General features: G+C 41.8%; 2 protein-coding genes across 4 annotated transcripts in view; one reads left to right on the top strand and one right to left on the bottom strand.

The window, feature by feature from the left end:
- LOC110523507 (probable low affinity copper uptake protein 2) lies at nt 1-8534 on the bottom strand. Of its 2 annotated transcripts, none has more exons than XM_021602259.2 (4): nt 8344-8534; nt 5104-5170; nt 2756-2999; nt 1-1372 (listed from the first exon to the last, which is right to left on the bottom strand). In XM_021602259.2, the coding sequence occupies exons 1-4, from the start codon at nt 8347-8349 to the stop codon at nt 1207-1209; spliced, it is 483 nt and encodes a 160-aa protein (XP_021457934.1). In that variant the 5' UTR covers nt 8350-8534; the 3' UTR covers nt 1-1206. The 2 variants fall into 2 exon arrangements, with proteins under 2 accessions (XP_021457934.1, XP_036833040.1); XM_036977145.1 differs by lacking the exon at nt 8344-8534 and adding an exon at nt 7311-7465.
- LOC110523505 (ER degradation-enhancing alpha-mannosidase-like protein 3) overlaps nt 8517-16222 on the top strand; it is a 24465-nt gene continuing 16759 nt past the window's right edge. The window contains exons 1-9 of one of the 2 annotated variants that reach the window (XM_036977144.1): nt 8517-8645; nt 9886-9998; nt 10188-10233; nt 10910-11010; nt 11707-11746; nt 12082-12194; nt 12445-12598; nt 12849-12983; nt 13077-13182. In XM_036977144.1, the coding sequence (XP_036833039.1) occupies nt 8565-8645; nt 9886-9998; nt 10188-10233; nt 10910-11010; nt 11707-11746; nt 12082-12194; nt 12445-12598; nt 12849-12983; nt 13077-13182 (889 nt within the window). In that variant the 5' untranslated portion in view covers nt 8517-8564. Of the gene's footprint in view, nt 8646-8875; nt 9999-10187; nt 10234-10909; nt 11011-11706; nt 11747-12081; nt 12195-12444; nt 12599-12848; nt 12984-13076; nt 13183-16222 lie in introns of those variants that run through there. The other variant, XM_021602255.2, reaches the window with a different exon arrangement.

Here is a 16222-nt window from a genome sequence, read left to right on the forward strand (position 1 = left end):
CTTAGTTGATGGTATTTATTGATAATTAGAATAAAATGACACTAAAACAACAGTAAGCACATGTCTACATGGGTATTTCTCAATAGGGACTTTTTAAACAATACCACTTTAGAAGCCTTGTATGAGTAGTCCGTTATCTACTTTCAGTTGACTTTATCAATTGGGCATTGAAAAAAAAGTGTTGCATTCATCCATGTTTTCAAACTAGGCTACTGGATAACTCAACAGAAAATAGCTAATTAAAATTAAAATATTCATCTGATATAAAAGGCACCAAATGGTTGGTTTCTCTACAGTGGCTCTCTTGCAAGAGATTAAAAAACACAACATGACCCAGATTCTGTTCTCCTCTGTATTTCAGAGCAATAGAACAATCTGTTTCCCAATGAGCCTGGCATGCAGTATCTATGGAGTTTACAATACTCCATCACATGCTTCTGTGCTGTCAAGGTGGCAATTCCTCAATGTTGTCTTGTGACTAGAGTGCTGGCTGGAAGTCTGACCTTGGAGTGAAATGGTAGAATGACAAACCTTAGGTCAGGGCTGCCCAACCCTCTTCCTGGAGATCTACAGTCCTGTGGGTTTTCAGTCCAACCCTAATTTAACACACCTGATTCTACTAATTAGCTGCTCAACAAGACCTTAACCAGCTGAATCAGATACTCTTTATAAAGGTTGGACTGAAAACCTACAGGACAGTAGATCTCCAGGAAGAGGGTTTGGCAGCCCTGCCTTAAGTCAAGTAACCACAGGTTGACAACATTGAACTCAAGCCCTGTAGCTACTCACGGGCCCTGGTCACAATGATGACTGTGGATGTGTAGTACATAGTAACAGTTGCCTTGCTTGAACAATGTAAAACTTCATAAAACTTTGATAAAAAGGTATCATGGCTCAATCACTCCTACTATGCTGTACTCTGTGTACATCTGTGTCACTATATGGAAGTCTCCATCTTGCTTTTTAATTAAGATCATGTATAAGTAGGGAAGAAATACTGGTACAACCTTCCACTTCAGGTAACTTGATAAGCGACACAGTCACAGGGAGATCTATTGCGCATCAGTGCACAACAGTCAGAATGACATACACCATTGGAGTTTCTACGATATGCTCTTCAGATCAAATCTTTGACCAACAGGTATGGGATAGCTAGTCCCTGTAGCTCTATAGTCCAGGAAAAGAACTTTGGATTCCATTGTTTGATCAGATTTGACTCAGTAGTGGGAACCATATGAAGTATCCCAGGACCGAGCCCAAGATGACCCCTAGGAAGATCCAGGTGTTGTAGGACATGACACACAGCATCAGTATGTAGCCCAGAGTCACCTGCAGGATGTGCATGGCTGTCTGGATACCATGGAGACGCCATCTGGTGGAGAGGAGACAGAAGAGTAATATAATCCAAGTTGGTATTCAGGTCATAAGGAATTTTCCCCTCGACAATCACCAATAAATTGGGGAAAACATTGACCCCCACTGTAAAAGAGCCAACTGTCAAAGTTGTTATACAGAAATAACAAAACATGCCGAAAAGCTTCTGTGTTGTTCAATGTACATGTAATTAGGTTAAAAACAATGCGACCTACAGGTTGCAATGCTTCCATGTAGGGAAATGTAGCCTGCTAGAAGAGCCCTGTTGCTTCGGGATATTCAGTGGGAAATGTGGGGACCCGGTGTCCAAGTAGGCTACACATAGCTATGTGTGTGTGAAACATTTCATCACAGGCAAGACATTTAACTTGTTTAGTCTAAACTAACTCCACTCACTACTTGTAGCTGTGTAGACCGTTTGCTTGTGTTGTTCTTGGCTAGCTTAATGTTTCAGTTGGTAGCTAGCACTCTTGTGGTTGCTAGCGCCATCATGAAAAGGGGCATGAGGGAAGTCCTAACATTACGTTTTTCTAAGTAGTGAGAATGCGCGGGAGCAGGCAATGTTTTGCTGTGAGCTAATGGGATAACCTAGGTAACCACAGGTTGTTTTCCACACAGGCGGACGGGGCCACAACAGTCCATCTAATACAACTGGGACTGCTGCAGTACTCTCTCTGGAGTCATTATATAGAGGTGCACAGTTCAGGTTCTCATGGGTCTAATTATCAGCTGTTATTTATTCATAATTTATCAGTACATTATGTAGGCATGGGAAACCAGGTGCATGTGTAAATCAATCAAATGTATTTATAAAGCCCTTTTACATCAGCCTAAAACCCCAAACAGCAAGCAATGCAGAAGTAGAAGCATTGTGGCTAGGAAAAACTCCCTAGAAAGAAAGGAACTAAGGAAGAAACCTAGAGAGGAACCAGGCTCTGAGGAGTGGCCAGTCCTCTTCTGGCTGTTCCATAGCTGCAGACAACAGTTTAAACTGAAGCAGGAGCACGACCAGGTGGACTGGGGACAGCAAGGAGTCATCAGGCCAGTTAGTCCTGAGGCATGGTCCCAGGGCTCAGGTCCTCCAGGAGGGAAGGGAGTGAAATGGCTAGCTAGTTAGCGGTGGATTTTTTTCAATCTGTGATGTCACTTGAAGTAGTAGTTTCCGTTGCTCTGCAAGGGCGGTGGCTTTTGTGGAGCAATAAGTAACGATGCTTTGTGGGTGACTGTTGTCTGTTGTTCTAGCCCAAGTTGGGGCAAGGAGATGGATGGAAGCAATACTGTTACACATGCGCACTCTTGACAATTTGTGAAGCAGTAGATTTAAGCCAGCATCCCTGGAACATGTTACAGAGAACGACATGGGCTCCAGTGTGAATCCTACCTGTTCATGGGGGAGGGAGTGGGAACAGCCTGTTCCGTGGGGGCCAGAGAAGACTCTGAGAGGCTACTGGCAAACACAGCGCTGCTTCCCTGGCAGTCTGAGGAGTGGAGGGGAGGGGGGAAAGGCCGTGGGAAGGCTGGCTGAGTGGGCTGCTCTAAGGGCTTTCCCAGCTGGACCTTCCACACCTTCAGCAGCTCGTAGAACACCGTCAACAGGAGGACCACAAACACAGACAGCACCATCCCTGCAAACACATTGACAACAGAGCTTATCATGGCTGACAGCAATAATGTTCATCAGAGACCACAGCTCGGTCTGGAACTATAAAGTTGAAGTTGGAAGTTTACATACAATTTAGCAAAATACATTTAAACTCGGTTTTTCACAATTCCTGACATTTAATCCTAGTAAAAATTCCCTGTCTTAGGTCAGTTAGGATCACCACTTTATTTTAAGAATGTGAAATGTCAGAATAACAGTAGAGAACTATTTCTTTCATCACATTCCCAGTGGGTCACAAGTTTACATACACTCAATTAGTCTTTGGTAGCATTGCCTTTAAATTGTTTAACTTGGGTCAAACGTTTTGGGTAGCCTTTCACAAGCTTCCCACAATAAGTTGGGGGAATTTCGGCCCATTCCTCCTGACAGAGCTGGTGTAACGGAGTCAGGTTTGTAGGCCTCCTTGCTCGCACACGTTTTTCAGTTCTGCCTACAAATTTGGGGCAAATTTTCTATAGGATTGAGGTCAGGGCTTTGCGATGGCCACTCCAATACCTTGATCTTGTTGTGTTTAAGCCATTTTGCCACAACTTTGGAAGTATGGTTGGGGTCATTGTCCATTTGGAAGACCCATTTGCGACCAAGATTTAACTTGGTGTCTTGAGATGTTGCTTCAATATATCCACATAATTTTCCTGCTGCATGATGCCATCTATTTTGTGACGTGCACCAGTCCCTCCTACAGCAAAGCACCCCCACAACATGTGGCTGCCCACCCCATGCATCACGGTTGGGATAGTGTTCTTCGGCTTGCAAGCCTCCCCCTTTTTCCTCCAAACATAACGATGGTCATTATTGCCAAACAGTTATATTTTTGTATCACCAGACCAGTGGACATTTCTCCAAAAAGTACGATCTTTGTCCCCATGTACAGTTGCAAACCGTAGTCTGACTTTTTTTAATGGTGGTTTTGGAGCAGTGGCATCTTCCTTGCTGAGCGGCCTTTCAGGTTATGTCGATATAGAGCTTGTTTTACTGTGGATAGATACTTTTGTACCTGTTTCCTCCAGCATCTTCACAAGGTCCTTTGCTGTTGTTCTGGGATTGATTTGCCCTTTTCACACCAAAGTACGTTCATCTCTAGGAGACAGAACGCGTCTTCATCCTGAGTGGTATGACGGCTGCGTGGTCCCATGGTGTTTATACTTGAGTCCTATTGTTTGTACAGATGAAAGTGGTACTTTCAGGCATTTGGAAATTGCTCCCAAGGATAAACCAGACTTGTGGAGGTCTACATTTTTTTTTCTAAGGTCGTGGCTGATTTCTTTTGATTTTCCCATGATGTCAAGCAGAGAGACACAGTTTGAAGGTAGGCCTTGAAATACATCCACAGGTACACCACCAATTGACTCAAATTATGTCAATTAGCCTATCAGAAGCTTCTAAAGCCATGACAATTTTCTAAGCTGTTTAAAGGCACAGTCAATTTAGTGTATGTAAACTTCTGACCCTGGAATTGTGATACAGTGAATTATAAAAGTGAAATAATCTGTCTGTAAAAAATTGTTGGAAAAATTACTTGTGTCATGCACAAAGTAGATGTCCTAACCGACTTGCCAAAACTATAGTTTGTTAACAAGAAATGTGTGGAGTGGTTGAAAAACAAGTTAATGACTACAACCTAAGTGTAGTACTGTACAGACTACAACAGTGACCTAATCTAAGAATGTAAGAAATCAGTACATCCATCACTTGGGGCCCGATTGAAACAGATCTAAAATATCTCATTTGCAAGAAGTTCATTTGTTGTACCTGAACCACACTGCAGGGTGAAGGGGGTAAACTGTGCATTCACATTACAATGAGGTCACCCTTACAAAAAAATATTTAAGTTTTAAAACTGTAGTAAAAGTGCAGTAACTGCAATATTTTGGACACAGTAAGTACAGAATAACTGCAGTGTACTGCAGTTGAACTGCAGTAAAAAATAACTTTTTTGGGATGCAGTATTTGCAGCATACTGCAGTTATAGTGTACTTTGACTGCCAGACAAACAGGTTCTGAACTATATGTTTTACTGTGTAGATTCTCCTGAGGGCACAGGCCTGTCATCAATGTTAGCCTACCTGCGGGTCCGTGCACATCCCAGAAGTCAAACAGCAGCGTCACTCTACTCCCTGCCTCGAAGGTCATCTGTATGAGAAAAGAGAGCCATATAACTACAATAAAGAACAGCAATATACAGGCAACCAGATCTGGGACCTGTGCAGCAAATCCTTAACCAATGAACAGTGGTTACATCAACAAAATGTCAAATATATAAATGTAAAAAATATTTTTTGCTTAGTCAGGTAGATAATGACAACACAGGAACGTGCTTTGTCAGTGTTACCCAAACTCTGCCAGACAGATGCAGTCCTGTTAATGTCACCTGTCCAATAGTCCTCCATTGAAAAGCCTAATCATAGGACCTGATCATGCACAATAAAGAATGTACTGTATGTGAGGCCATGATGTGGACTTATTATTGTACCACGTGAAAGCAATTAGCTGTAGCTCTGGTAAGAGGAAATCAAACTCATTCTCTCCTTACATCTTGGGGAAGTATACAAAAGTTGGGCCCGGTTTCCTGATGCATAGATCTGGAATTTAGGTTTACGATTGGTTTATGATGCATCTTTCTTTCCAACAACAGCCCAAGATGTAACATGCATTTCCCAACACACCAAGCAGAGACAACGTTTGTTAAGTTCATCGTAGAGGCATGTGTCGATCCTAGAAAGAATGGAAGCACTGCTCTCGGATCAGCGCTCTCCCTTTTAAATCTTACCTTAATATTCAAATTATTCCACAATAGTGACAACGAATCATCTCCTAGAGACATATCAAGTATTGTGGCGGCATATTCTAACCACCTATAATAATGCACAACATTTTGGGGGCTCCCGAGTGGTGCTGTGGTCTAAGGCACTGCATCTTAGTGTAAGAGGTATCACAACCAGCCGTGATCGAGAGTCCCATAGGGCGGTGCACAATTGGTCCAGCGAAGTTAGGCTTTGGCCGGGGTAGGTCGTCATTGAAAATAAGAATTTGTTCTTAACTGGCTTAACTGGCACATCATTCTGCACGTTACACATCATTAAATATATTGCAATGACCCTGGGTTTATAAGCGCAGAACTCGACCCTGCCGCACGAGCATTGTTTTGCGGCACAGTCGATAGCGCCCCGGACCTCGGGTTTGAAGGTCGAGGGTTCGAGACCTGCTCCCTGCTGTTTCACTACACTGGTGTCAGAGGTGATCGGACCTTGCATCCACGACAGTGCGTGTGAGCGCGTTCCTGAAAGACGTAGAGTCGCAAGCTAGCGCGAGGACGCGCTCTTTGAAAGGCTACCCTGCCGCTGGTTATTTAACGATTGCCTCAAACCAGTTCACTCGTAAACAGCTACATCGTTAGATGTAGCGAACCTGGGTTCACAAGCGCGGAAATCGACCGTGCAGCACGAGCATGCTTTTGCGGCACAGTCGATAGCGCGCCGGACCTCGGTCGAGGGCTCGAGACCTGCTCCCTGCCTATTTCATTACAATATTGAGGCAAAACATTTGCCTAAAGACAAAAACGTACAAATAGCTAAATAAAACTATTGAAATATATAGGTCTATGTAGCCTATACTGTATTTATATTTTAATACAGTTCTCGGGTTTATATCCTTTGTTATGCAAAGAAAATTGCAATTTAGCATTTTTAGTTTCTAGGCAGGTTTCCATTGACCCAGGTTTATTTGGCATAAATAAATTGGGACATGTGTAATGGAAATGACAGTCTACAGCAGAAATGTTCTAAAGATCAACATGTTTATCCATTCGACAGGGGTGTATTTTTCTTTTGTCAAACTGCAAGTTTCACCATGGCACGAACCGTGGGGATACATTGGCACATAATTATTCGAAAGTGGCAAATTATTTGATGGCTTTCGCGGGCTACCTGAGCCATGAAACCGATAGGTGGGAGGTCATTACAGGCTGTCGCCAACATATTAATGCGCAATTTGCCTGAATGGGTCATGGAAAGCATCTAACGATGTAGCTGTTTACGAGTGAACTGGTTTGAGGCAATCGTTAAATAACCAGCGGCAAGGTAGCCTAGTGGTTAGAGGTTTGCAAAATTCAAAATCCCCAAACTGACATGGTACAAATCTGTCGTTCTACCCCTGAACAGGCAGTTAACCCACTGTTCCTAGTCCGTCATTGCTCTTACTTAGTAAGCGAGTAACGTAGCCTTAAATTACTTTTGGGGAAACAGCCCCGTACAATCTCAAAACCTTTCATTACCTGTCTCTGTCTTCCAATCTAATCCAATAGACTAAATCGTTTGTGGCAATTAATGACAGAGGCCACGTAATGCTTGGAGCAAACATGCTCATTTCACGGACACAGCATTAGGCTACTATGGAAAAACAGCCCAGCGTTCCCTCATGAGCTAATATCAGACGGTTTAATTACGAGGTAAAATTAGTGTTATACAGGATATTCGGTTCTCTCTCGTGACTCGCTATTGAAACAAGCATGACTATGAAGACCGTATATTCTGAATCGGGTGGATGGAGAATAAACCAAACCTTAATTAATTTTATTTTTTAATCAATACGATTTCGGATTTCAATATTTGATAGTTCTTACAGAAAGTGTGCCATGAATATGATAATGATATATTCTGAATCGGGGAGGATGGACAAAAATCCACAGCTTTTTTTGTTTTTGAAATGTATTTCATTTTTTTATTCTGGTTTTAAAAATCTTCAATAGCTCGGGTGGATGGAGAATAATCCACACAGCATGCCATGACTATGAAAATTATATTTCCTTAAATCGGTGGGTGGACTCTTAACTTTTCCAAGCACTGTTCATGATACAAACTGTTCACACCCCTCTTGTTGGTGGAGAGAATATTGCAGGTTTAAACCTTATTTTCTGAAATTCTACACATCTTGTCACAGGGCGCAAAGAACATTTTGCAGTTTTAAAGATTATTTTATGGCAATTCTATACATTTTGCCATGTCTAATGTGTATTCATGTTATATTTGAGTGAAACATTACAACAATATATATGGGGGGGGGGTATTTAAAAAACGTTAGCTGACATGGGCTAGTATAAATAGCTCTCCAAGGTATGCAATGACTATTAACATGACAAGAAGAACTGATGATGCACTACCCAATTTCTAAATTGCACCTTTTGCATTCTACCATTGCAACTTTCAAGAGTAAATTTAAAGCCGGGCTGAGTTTCTTTAAAAAAAAAATGTATTTTAGGGGGGACAAATCAAAGGTAACACAGAGGTCTAGGCGAAGAAACTACTTACCGACATGATTTATCAACTTGAGCAGACAAATAAGAATTTTATGGGGGAATCCTCAGGTCCTTCGACTCCCCATCACAGAAGACAGCGAACTGCAGACATTTTTTTTTCAGTACTTTAGCTGCGTTCAACTTATACTTGTTTTGATCGCAGGGCTGTAGGCTACCATCAACAGCATGAGTCCGCCCCCATGTGACGTTAAATATCGCAAGGGCAGATGGTAAATGGAGTCTCGTGTACATTATACAATTACGTGCTGGAGGCAACTATGCTTGTGCAGTATCTGTATATACACTACATTTCAGGTATAATCAAGTAATAATGCATATATAAAAAGATAGGTACAATGCAGTGTTGTTTTTAAAAGACTGGAGGAAGTAATGTTTCTTCAAGTTAAAAACTACGGATCGGATACATTGCAATTCAATATTTTATGCTCATAACTAGTAAGAATGTAACTTTAAAAAACAATATCACTCGCCATTTTATCGTGATACAAACGTAATAATGTTTTCATTTTACTTCCGCCGCCTTAACCAATAGAATCAAGAGGCACTCTCAGAATCCAGCTTGTCAAGGGTTTTTGAGTAGCTAGCTAGGAAAGCAACGTTAGCTAGCTAAAGAAGCAAAAAAAAAATTGAGAACAGTCTGATTTCCGAAAATAGTACTGTCGCTGGGGTTTCATCGACGGTTTGGTTGAAATACCACTTTCGGGTCGGGATACCCGGCGTTGTTCGTGAGACTGGGACTGACACGGAAGAATAGGGATATTTGTGTTGCAATACGAAAGAAGACACATCATCACCGGCGTTCAGTCTTGTTTGTTAATTAGCTAGCTAACGAGCTGCTAGCCAGCAAGCAAGCTAACCTAATGGCGATCCTCCCTGTTCTTTGGAGTATACGCCTGATTATAGACTGGGAACTCTCATTAGTAGTGAACACGAGGAGCTTCGTGTGTGATTCGAAGTATATGGACATAGCTACTATCTAGCTAGCAAGTTGGCTAGGTACACGTCTACTGTACAGATGTCAACTGGTTCACTTGTTAAGCCAGCTAGCTAATTAATTATCCTGAGCTGCCAGGGGTAACATGCCTTGTCATTGTGTACATATCAAGTAACCTGTTAGTTGTTGACAGTTGCTATCGCTTACGAAAAAACGTTGCAGTAACTACTGTTACAGTGAATTACACTGCAGTTATTCTGCAGTTACTACGTCCAAAATACCACAGTCGACTGCAGTTACTGCACGTTTACTGCCGTTTCAAAACTGCAATCTTTTTTTGTAAGGTATGGGTTAATGTGAAATTGTTGTCAATTAGCCATTTTGACAACTAGCTTGACAGCTAAACCCATCAACTGTAGTGGAGACAGCCAGTTGTCAACTTTATGAACTCTTGTTGCTTGTCCATAAGGCCGCACCATGCAGAGGGAATGCATTGGATTATTTGATATTTCTGGGGTGTCATTGAGAGCACAGGAACACCTACTTGTGTACAGACCTGTCAAAGATTAAATGGGACAAAAACTGTTTTGCCCGCCACAGGGTTCTCCTGGCATTTCCATGATGCTGAGAGCCCTACTCCTCACAAGCCTTCTTAGCTGGGCCAATGGCCAAGAAGGTCTGACCATGTTACCTGAAGAAAAGTCCAAAATCAGGTGAGATAAAAAACCGTGTATGATCACACACTCCAGTATTACCCAATGCCCACCTCTACTGAGTGGCAAAGTCAATACTATAAAGATGAAGGGACTAAATCATTAAACACACCATCACTATCTATCTGTCCACTTGTCTGTTAGAAATTACTTGGTTATGTTGATTTTGTGTATTTCTTTCTGTTACAGGGACCAGATTGTTGAGATGTTTGATCATGCCTATGGCAGCTATATGGTAAGTCTGTGTCTGACCACATAATTGCCACTTTCAACTACACTAAGCAAAGTTGAATGTTTCAACCCGTAGCTATTGTTGTCCATCTGTATTACTGACCATGTCAGGGCATGCTGCTGTTTATGGTTTCCAGTATTGCAATATTTTTTTCATGGCAAAATGAAAACACAAAGTAAATAACTTTTTGGTCCTTTAATGTTATGTTAAATATTGTGTGCTAGAGATTGGAAAATATATAAATGTGACTCTGGATGACATCATAATGCTGTTTGTTTCTAACATTATGGCTGTTTTCCTGAAGAAGTCAAATCCGCTTGCTGTTTTGTTTCCTTGCCACGATTCTAACAAATATCGCAATACTGGTATCGTCCCAGGCCCTAGTTAATATTATGTTACTGCTCAAACAGCCTCTCTAACTTGACTGTGTGCCATACACTCGGCCTATACTTCTAAGTTGAAACCAGTGGAGACTGCTGAGGGGAGGACGGCTCATAATAATGGTTGGTATGGAATGGTATCAAATGTGGTTTCCATTGGTTGATACCGTTCCATTGACTGCATTCAAGCCATTACTATGAGCCAGCCTCCACTGATTCAAACATTTAAACAAATGTTCCTCCTATTGAGTATGTGTACCGTACCCTGACTGTAGCCCCGTGCCCTGATTCTGCCATAGAAATATGCGTACCCAGCGGATGAGCTGATGCCTCTGAGCTGCAGGGGGAGGGTGCGTGGCCTGGAGCCCAACAGGGGAGACATCGATGACTCTCTGGGGAAGTGAGTATAACTGCATGGAAAGCCTCCTCACAACATGTGGTTTCTCTGCGTTTAGCCTTTGTGGTGATTTTAGCTGTTTATCGGCTTACTTTTGTACTCAAAGGGGTCTCTTGATGTATAGAGAGAGACAGCCACTCAGCCAACTCAGTCTCACAATGGATTCATTATGTGTCTGTTATGTCATCCCCTGCACTGATGGAGGGATGGGGGGCTAAGTAGAGAAAGATGTCCCATGTTTTTCAATAAGTAATTTTCATAGGAAAAGGAAATTAATTGAGGTGTGTTGTGAAATCATGTGGGGAAAATCTAGCCTATATTATGAAAATACAAGGAAGGAACACATCAAGGGAATCCGACCTCTCTCTGATTCTTCCTTAAGACCTTGTAAAACACACTTAACTTGGAAACACAATAGACGATGAGACTACATGGTGAAGCTGACATGGCGCAGCATCCAGTTCCTCTGCTGTGCACTGCAGTATGCCATCCTCCTGACCTGGGTCATATTTATTAAGCACCAAATGGAAGAAAATGACTGAAACTGTTGCAAGTATTTGCTATGGTGTGCTCTGATTCAGAGGGGGTTGGTTAAATGTGGAAGACACATTTCAAAGGTACATTTTGAATGCATTCAGTTGTACAACTGACTAGGTATCCCCCTTTCCTTAATGAATATAGCCCTGTTTTCTCTCTTAGGTTCTCCCTCACACTGGTCGACACCCTGGATACTTTAGTGGTGAGTGTCTTATCCTGTCTGTCTGGCTATAAGTTTTTGAATCAGCTATAGGAACACTGATGTCTATAGAGAAATCAATGAGCAAATGGGATCCGTTGTCCTGACAACCCCTCAGAGCCACACACATACAGTCAATGGCAGTATATTAAATTATTGGTCCTTCTTTCTTGCGGTTCTGGAAACATTAGCAAAAAATAATTGAAATGTAGTAATTCATAGGAATTATTCAAATAGCTATGTGTTTTTAGGTAAGTCTTTTTTTTGCCTAACTATAGAAACACTTATTTATTCTGTCTATTACCCTATTAACGCATTTGTTTTGTGCATGTGTCCAGGTGTTGAACAAGCTGGATGAATTTGAGGATGCAGTTAGGAGGACTTTGAGGGATGTCAGGCTGGACAATGATGTGGTGGTGTCTGTGTTTGAGACCAACATCCGAGTCCTGGGGTACGAACTTATACAATGCATTGTCTCACTACTACACAGAGCTTCACCAAGATTGTGTACGATACTGGTCCAAATGTCTTACTGACTTTATGATAAAATAACTAATAACTTCATAATATAGGGCTGACAGTATTTTTATATTGAGATGAATAGTAAATTGTCTGGGCATTGCCACGTGCTCACCACACCATCATCTTGCTCACCACACCATCATCTTGCTCACCACACCATCATCTTGCTCTCCCTACAGAGGCTTGCTGGGGGCGCATGTGATGGCTGACATGCTCCGTCAGCGGGGGGAGAGGATGCAGTGGTACAGAGATGAGCTGCTCCACATGGCCAAGGAGCTGGGCCACAGACTGCTGCCTGCCTTCAACACCTCCAGTGGCCTTCCCTACCCCAGGGTAACACACCTCACTCAGTCTCCACGCTTCTGGTTTTCTCGGGACCCCTGGGTGCACAACGCCTTGTTTATCAGAACTTCCACAATGTCACATGAACGGAAAAGTACCAGATGCAGGTCTGACCGGACTGTCCAGTCGAATATGAATAGAGGATTAAAAGTGATTCAAGATAGTAATAAGACTACAAAGCTATCTGACAATATGCATGTAGTACATTCAATACACTTACTTCTTGTCTGTTTGTTTCCAGGTAAACCTGAGGTATGGGGTCCTTAACCCCCTGTCACGCACAGGCACTGAGTCGGACACCTGTACAGCCTGTGCAGGGACCATGATTCTGGAGTTTGCTGCTCTCAGTCGGCTGTCTGGGGAGGCTGTGTTCGAGGTACATTAGTAATTCCAGTAATAATCGATAGTGTCTTGTATTTATTGGCCAGTGTGTATGAAGATGATAACCCTGTGTTTCTGTGTCCCACAGGAGCATGCTAGGAAAGCATTGGACGTCCTGTGGGAGAAGAGACAGAGAGGAAGTGACCTCGTGGGCACCGTCATCAATATCCACAATGGAGACTGGGTCCGCAGGGGTGAGCCAAAGATCCACTGTCACACACTCAGCCATGCAGAAAGTAGAGGTCAACCGATTAATCGGAATGGCCGATTAATTAAGGCCGATTTCAAGTTTTCATAACAATCGGTAATCAGCATTTTTGGACACCGATTACATTGCATTACACGAGGAGACTGCATTGCGAGTGCAGCAAGGAGCCAAGGTAAGGTGTTAGCTAGCATTAAACATATCTTATAAAAAACAATCAATCTTAACATAATCACTAGTTAACTACACATGGTTGATATTACTAGTTTATCTAGCTTGTCCTGCGTTGCATATAATTGATGCGGTGCCTGTTAATTTATCATTGAATCACAGCCTACTTTGCCAAACGGGTGATTTAACAAGCGCATTTGCGAAAAAAGCACTGTCGTTGCACCAATGTGTACCTAACCATAAACATCAACGCCTTTCTTAAAATCAATACACAGAAGTATATATTTTTAAACCTGCATATTTAGTTAATATTGCCTGCTAATATGAATTTTTTTTAACTAGGGAAATTGTGTCACTTCTCTTGCGTTCTGTGCAACAGAGTCAGGGTATATGCAGCAGTTTGGCTGCCTGGCTCATTGCGAACTGTGTGAAGACTAGTTCTTCCTAACAAAGACAGCCAACTTCACCAAACGGGGGATGATTTAACAAAAGCGCATTTGCGAAAAAACCACAATCGTTGCACGAATGTACCTAACCATAAACATCAATGCCTTTCTTAAAATCAATACACAGAAGTATATTTTTTTTAAACCTGCATATTTAGTTAAAATAAATTAATGTTCGCAGGCAATATTAAACTAGGGAAATTGTGTCACTTCTCTTGCGTTCATTGCACGCAGAGTCAGGGTATATGCAACAGTTTGGGCCGCCAACTAATTTGCCACCATTTTACGTAATTATGACATAACATTGAAGGTTGTGCAATATAACAGCAATATTTAGACTTATGGATGCTACCCGTTAGATAAAATATGGAACGGTTCCGTATTTCACTGAAAGAATAAATGTTTTGTTTTCAAAATGATAGTTTCCGGATCTGACCATATTAATGATCGAAGGCTCGTATTTCTGTGTATTATTATAATTAAGTCTATGATTTGATTGAGCAGTGGAAGGCAGCAGCAGGATCGTAAGCATTCATTCAAACAGCACTTTACTGCGTTTGCCAGCAGCTCTTCGCAATGCTTCAAGCATTGCGCTGTTTATTACTCCAAGCCTATCAACTCCTGAGATTAGGCTGGCAATACTAAAGTACCTGTTAGAACATCCAATAGTCAAAGGTATATGAAATGCAAATGGTATAGAGAGAAATAGTCCTATAATAACTACAACCTAAAACTTCTTACCTGGGAATATTGAAGACTCATGTTAAAAGGAACCACCAGCTTTCATATGTTCTCATGTTCTGAGCAAGGAACTTAAACGTGAGCTTTTTTACGTGGCACATATTGCACTTTTTCCTTTCTTCTCCAACACTTTGTTTTTGCATTATTTAAACCAAATGTAACATGTTTCATAATTTGAGACTAAATAGATTTTATTGATGTATTATATTAAGTTAAAATAAGTGTTCATTCAGTTTTTGTAATTGTCATTATTAAAAATATATACAGTGCCTTGCGAAAGTATTCGGCCCCCTTGAACTTTGTGACCTTTTGCCACATTTCAGGCTTCAAACATAAAGATATAAAACTATTCAGCCCCCTTAAGTTAATACTTTGTAGCGCCACCTTTTGCTGCGATTACAGCTGTAAGTCGTTTGGGGTATGTCTCTATCAGTTTTGCACATCGAGAGACTGACATTTTTTCCCATTCCTCCTTGCAAAACAGCTTGAGCTCAGTGAGGTTGGATGGAGAGCATTTGTGAACAGCAGTTTTCAGTTCTTTCCACATATTCTCGATTGGATTCAGGTCTGGACTTTGACTTGCCCATTCTAACACCTGGATATGTTTATTTTTGAACCATTCCATTGTAGATTTTGCTTTATGTTTTGGATCATTGTCTTGTTGGAAGACAAATCTCCGTCCCAGTCTCAGGTCTTTTGCAGACTCCATCAGGTTTTCTTCCAGAATGGTCCTGTATTTGGCTCCATCCATCTTCCCATCAATTTTAACCATCTTCCCTGTCCCTGCTGAAGAAAAGCAGGCCCAAACCATGATGCTGCCACCACCATGTTTGACAGTGGGGATGGTGTGTTCAGCTGCGTTGCTTTTACGCCAAACATAACGTTTTGCATTGTTGCCAAAAAGTTGAATTTTGGTTTCATCTGACCAGAGCACCTTCTTCCACATGTTTGGTGTGTCTCCCAGGTGGCTTGTGGCAAACTTTAAACAACACTTTTTATGGATATCTTTAAGAAATGGCTTTCTTCTTGCCACTCTTCCATAAAGGCCAGATTTGTGCAATATAGGACTGATTGTTGTCCTATGGACAGAGTCTCCCACCTCAGCTGTAGATCTCTGCAGTTCATCCAGAGTGATCATGGGCCTCTTGGCTGCATCTCTGATCAGTCTTCTCCTTGTATGAGCTGAAAGTTTAGAGGGACGGCCAGGTCTTGGTAGATTTGCAGTGGTCTGATACTCCTTCCATTTCAATATTATCGCTTGCACAGTGCTCCTTGGGATGTTTAAAGCTTGGGAAATCTTTTTGTATCCAAATCCGGCTTTAAACTTCTTCACAACAGTATCTCGGACCTGCCTGGTGTGTTCCTTGTTCTTCATGATGCTCTCTGCGCTTTTAACGGACCTCTGAGACTATCACAGTGCAGGTGCCTTTATACGGAGACTTGATTACACACAGGTGGATTGTATTTATCATCATTAGTCATTTAGGTCAACATTGAATCATTCAGAGATCCTCACTGAACTTCTGGAGAGAGTTTGCTGCACTGAAAGTAAAGGGGCTGAATAATTTTGCACGCCCAATTTTTCAGTTTTTGATTTGTTAAAAAAGTTTGAAATATCCAATAAATGTCGTTCCACTTCATGATTGTGTCCCACTTGTTGTTGATTCTTCA

Source organism: Oncorhynchus mykiss, chromosome 5 (assembly GCF_013265735.2).
Source record: "Oncorhynchus mykiss isolate Arlee chromosome 5, USDA_OmykA_1.1, whole genome shotgun sequence".
NCBI lineage: Eukaryota > Metazoa > Chordata > Actinopteri > Salmoniformes > Salmonidae > Oncorhynchus > Oncorhynchus mykiss.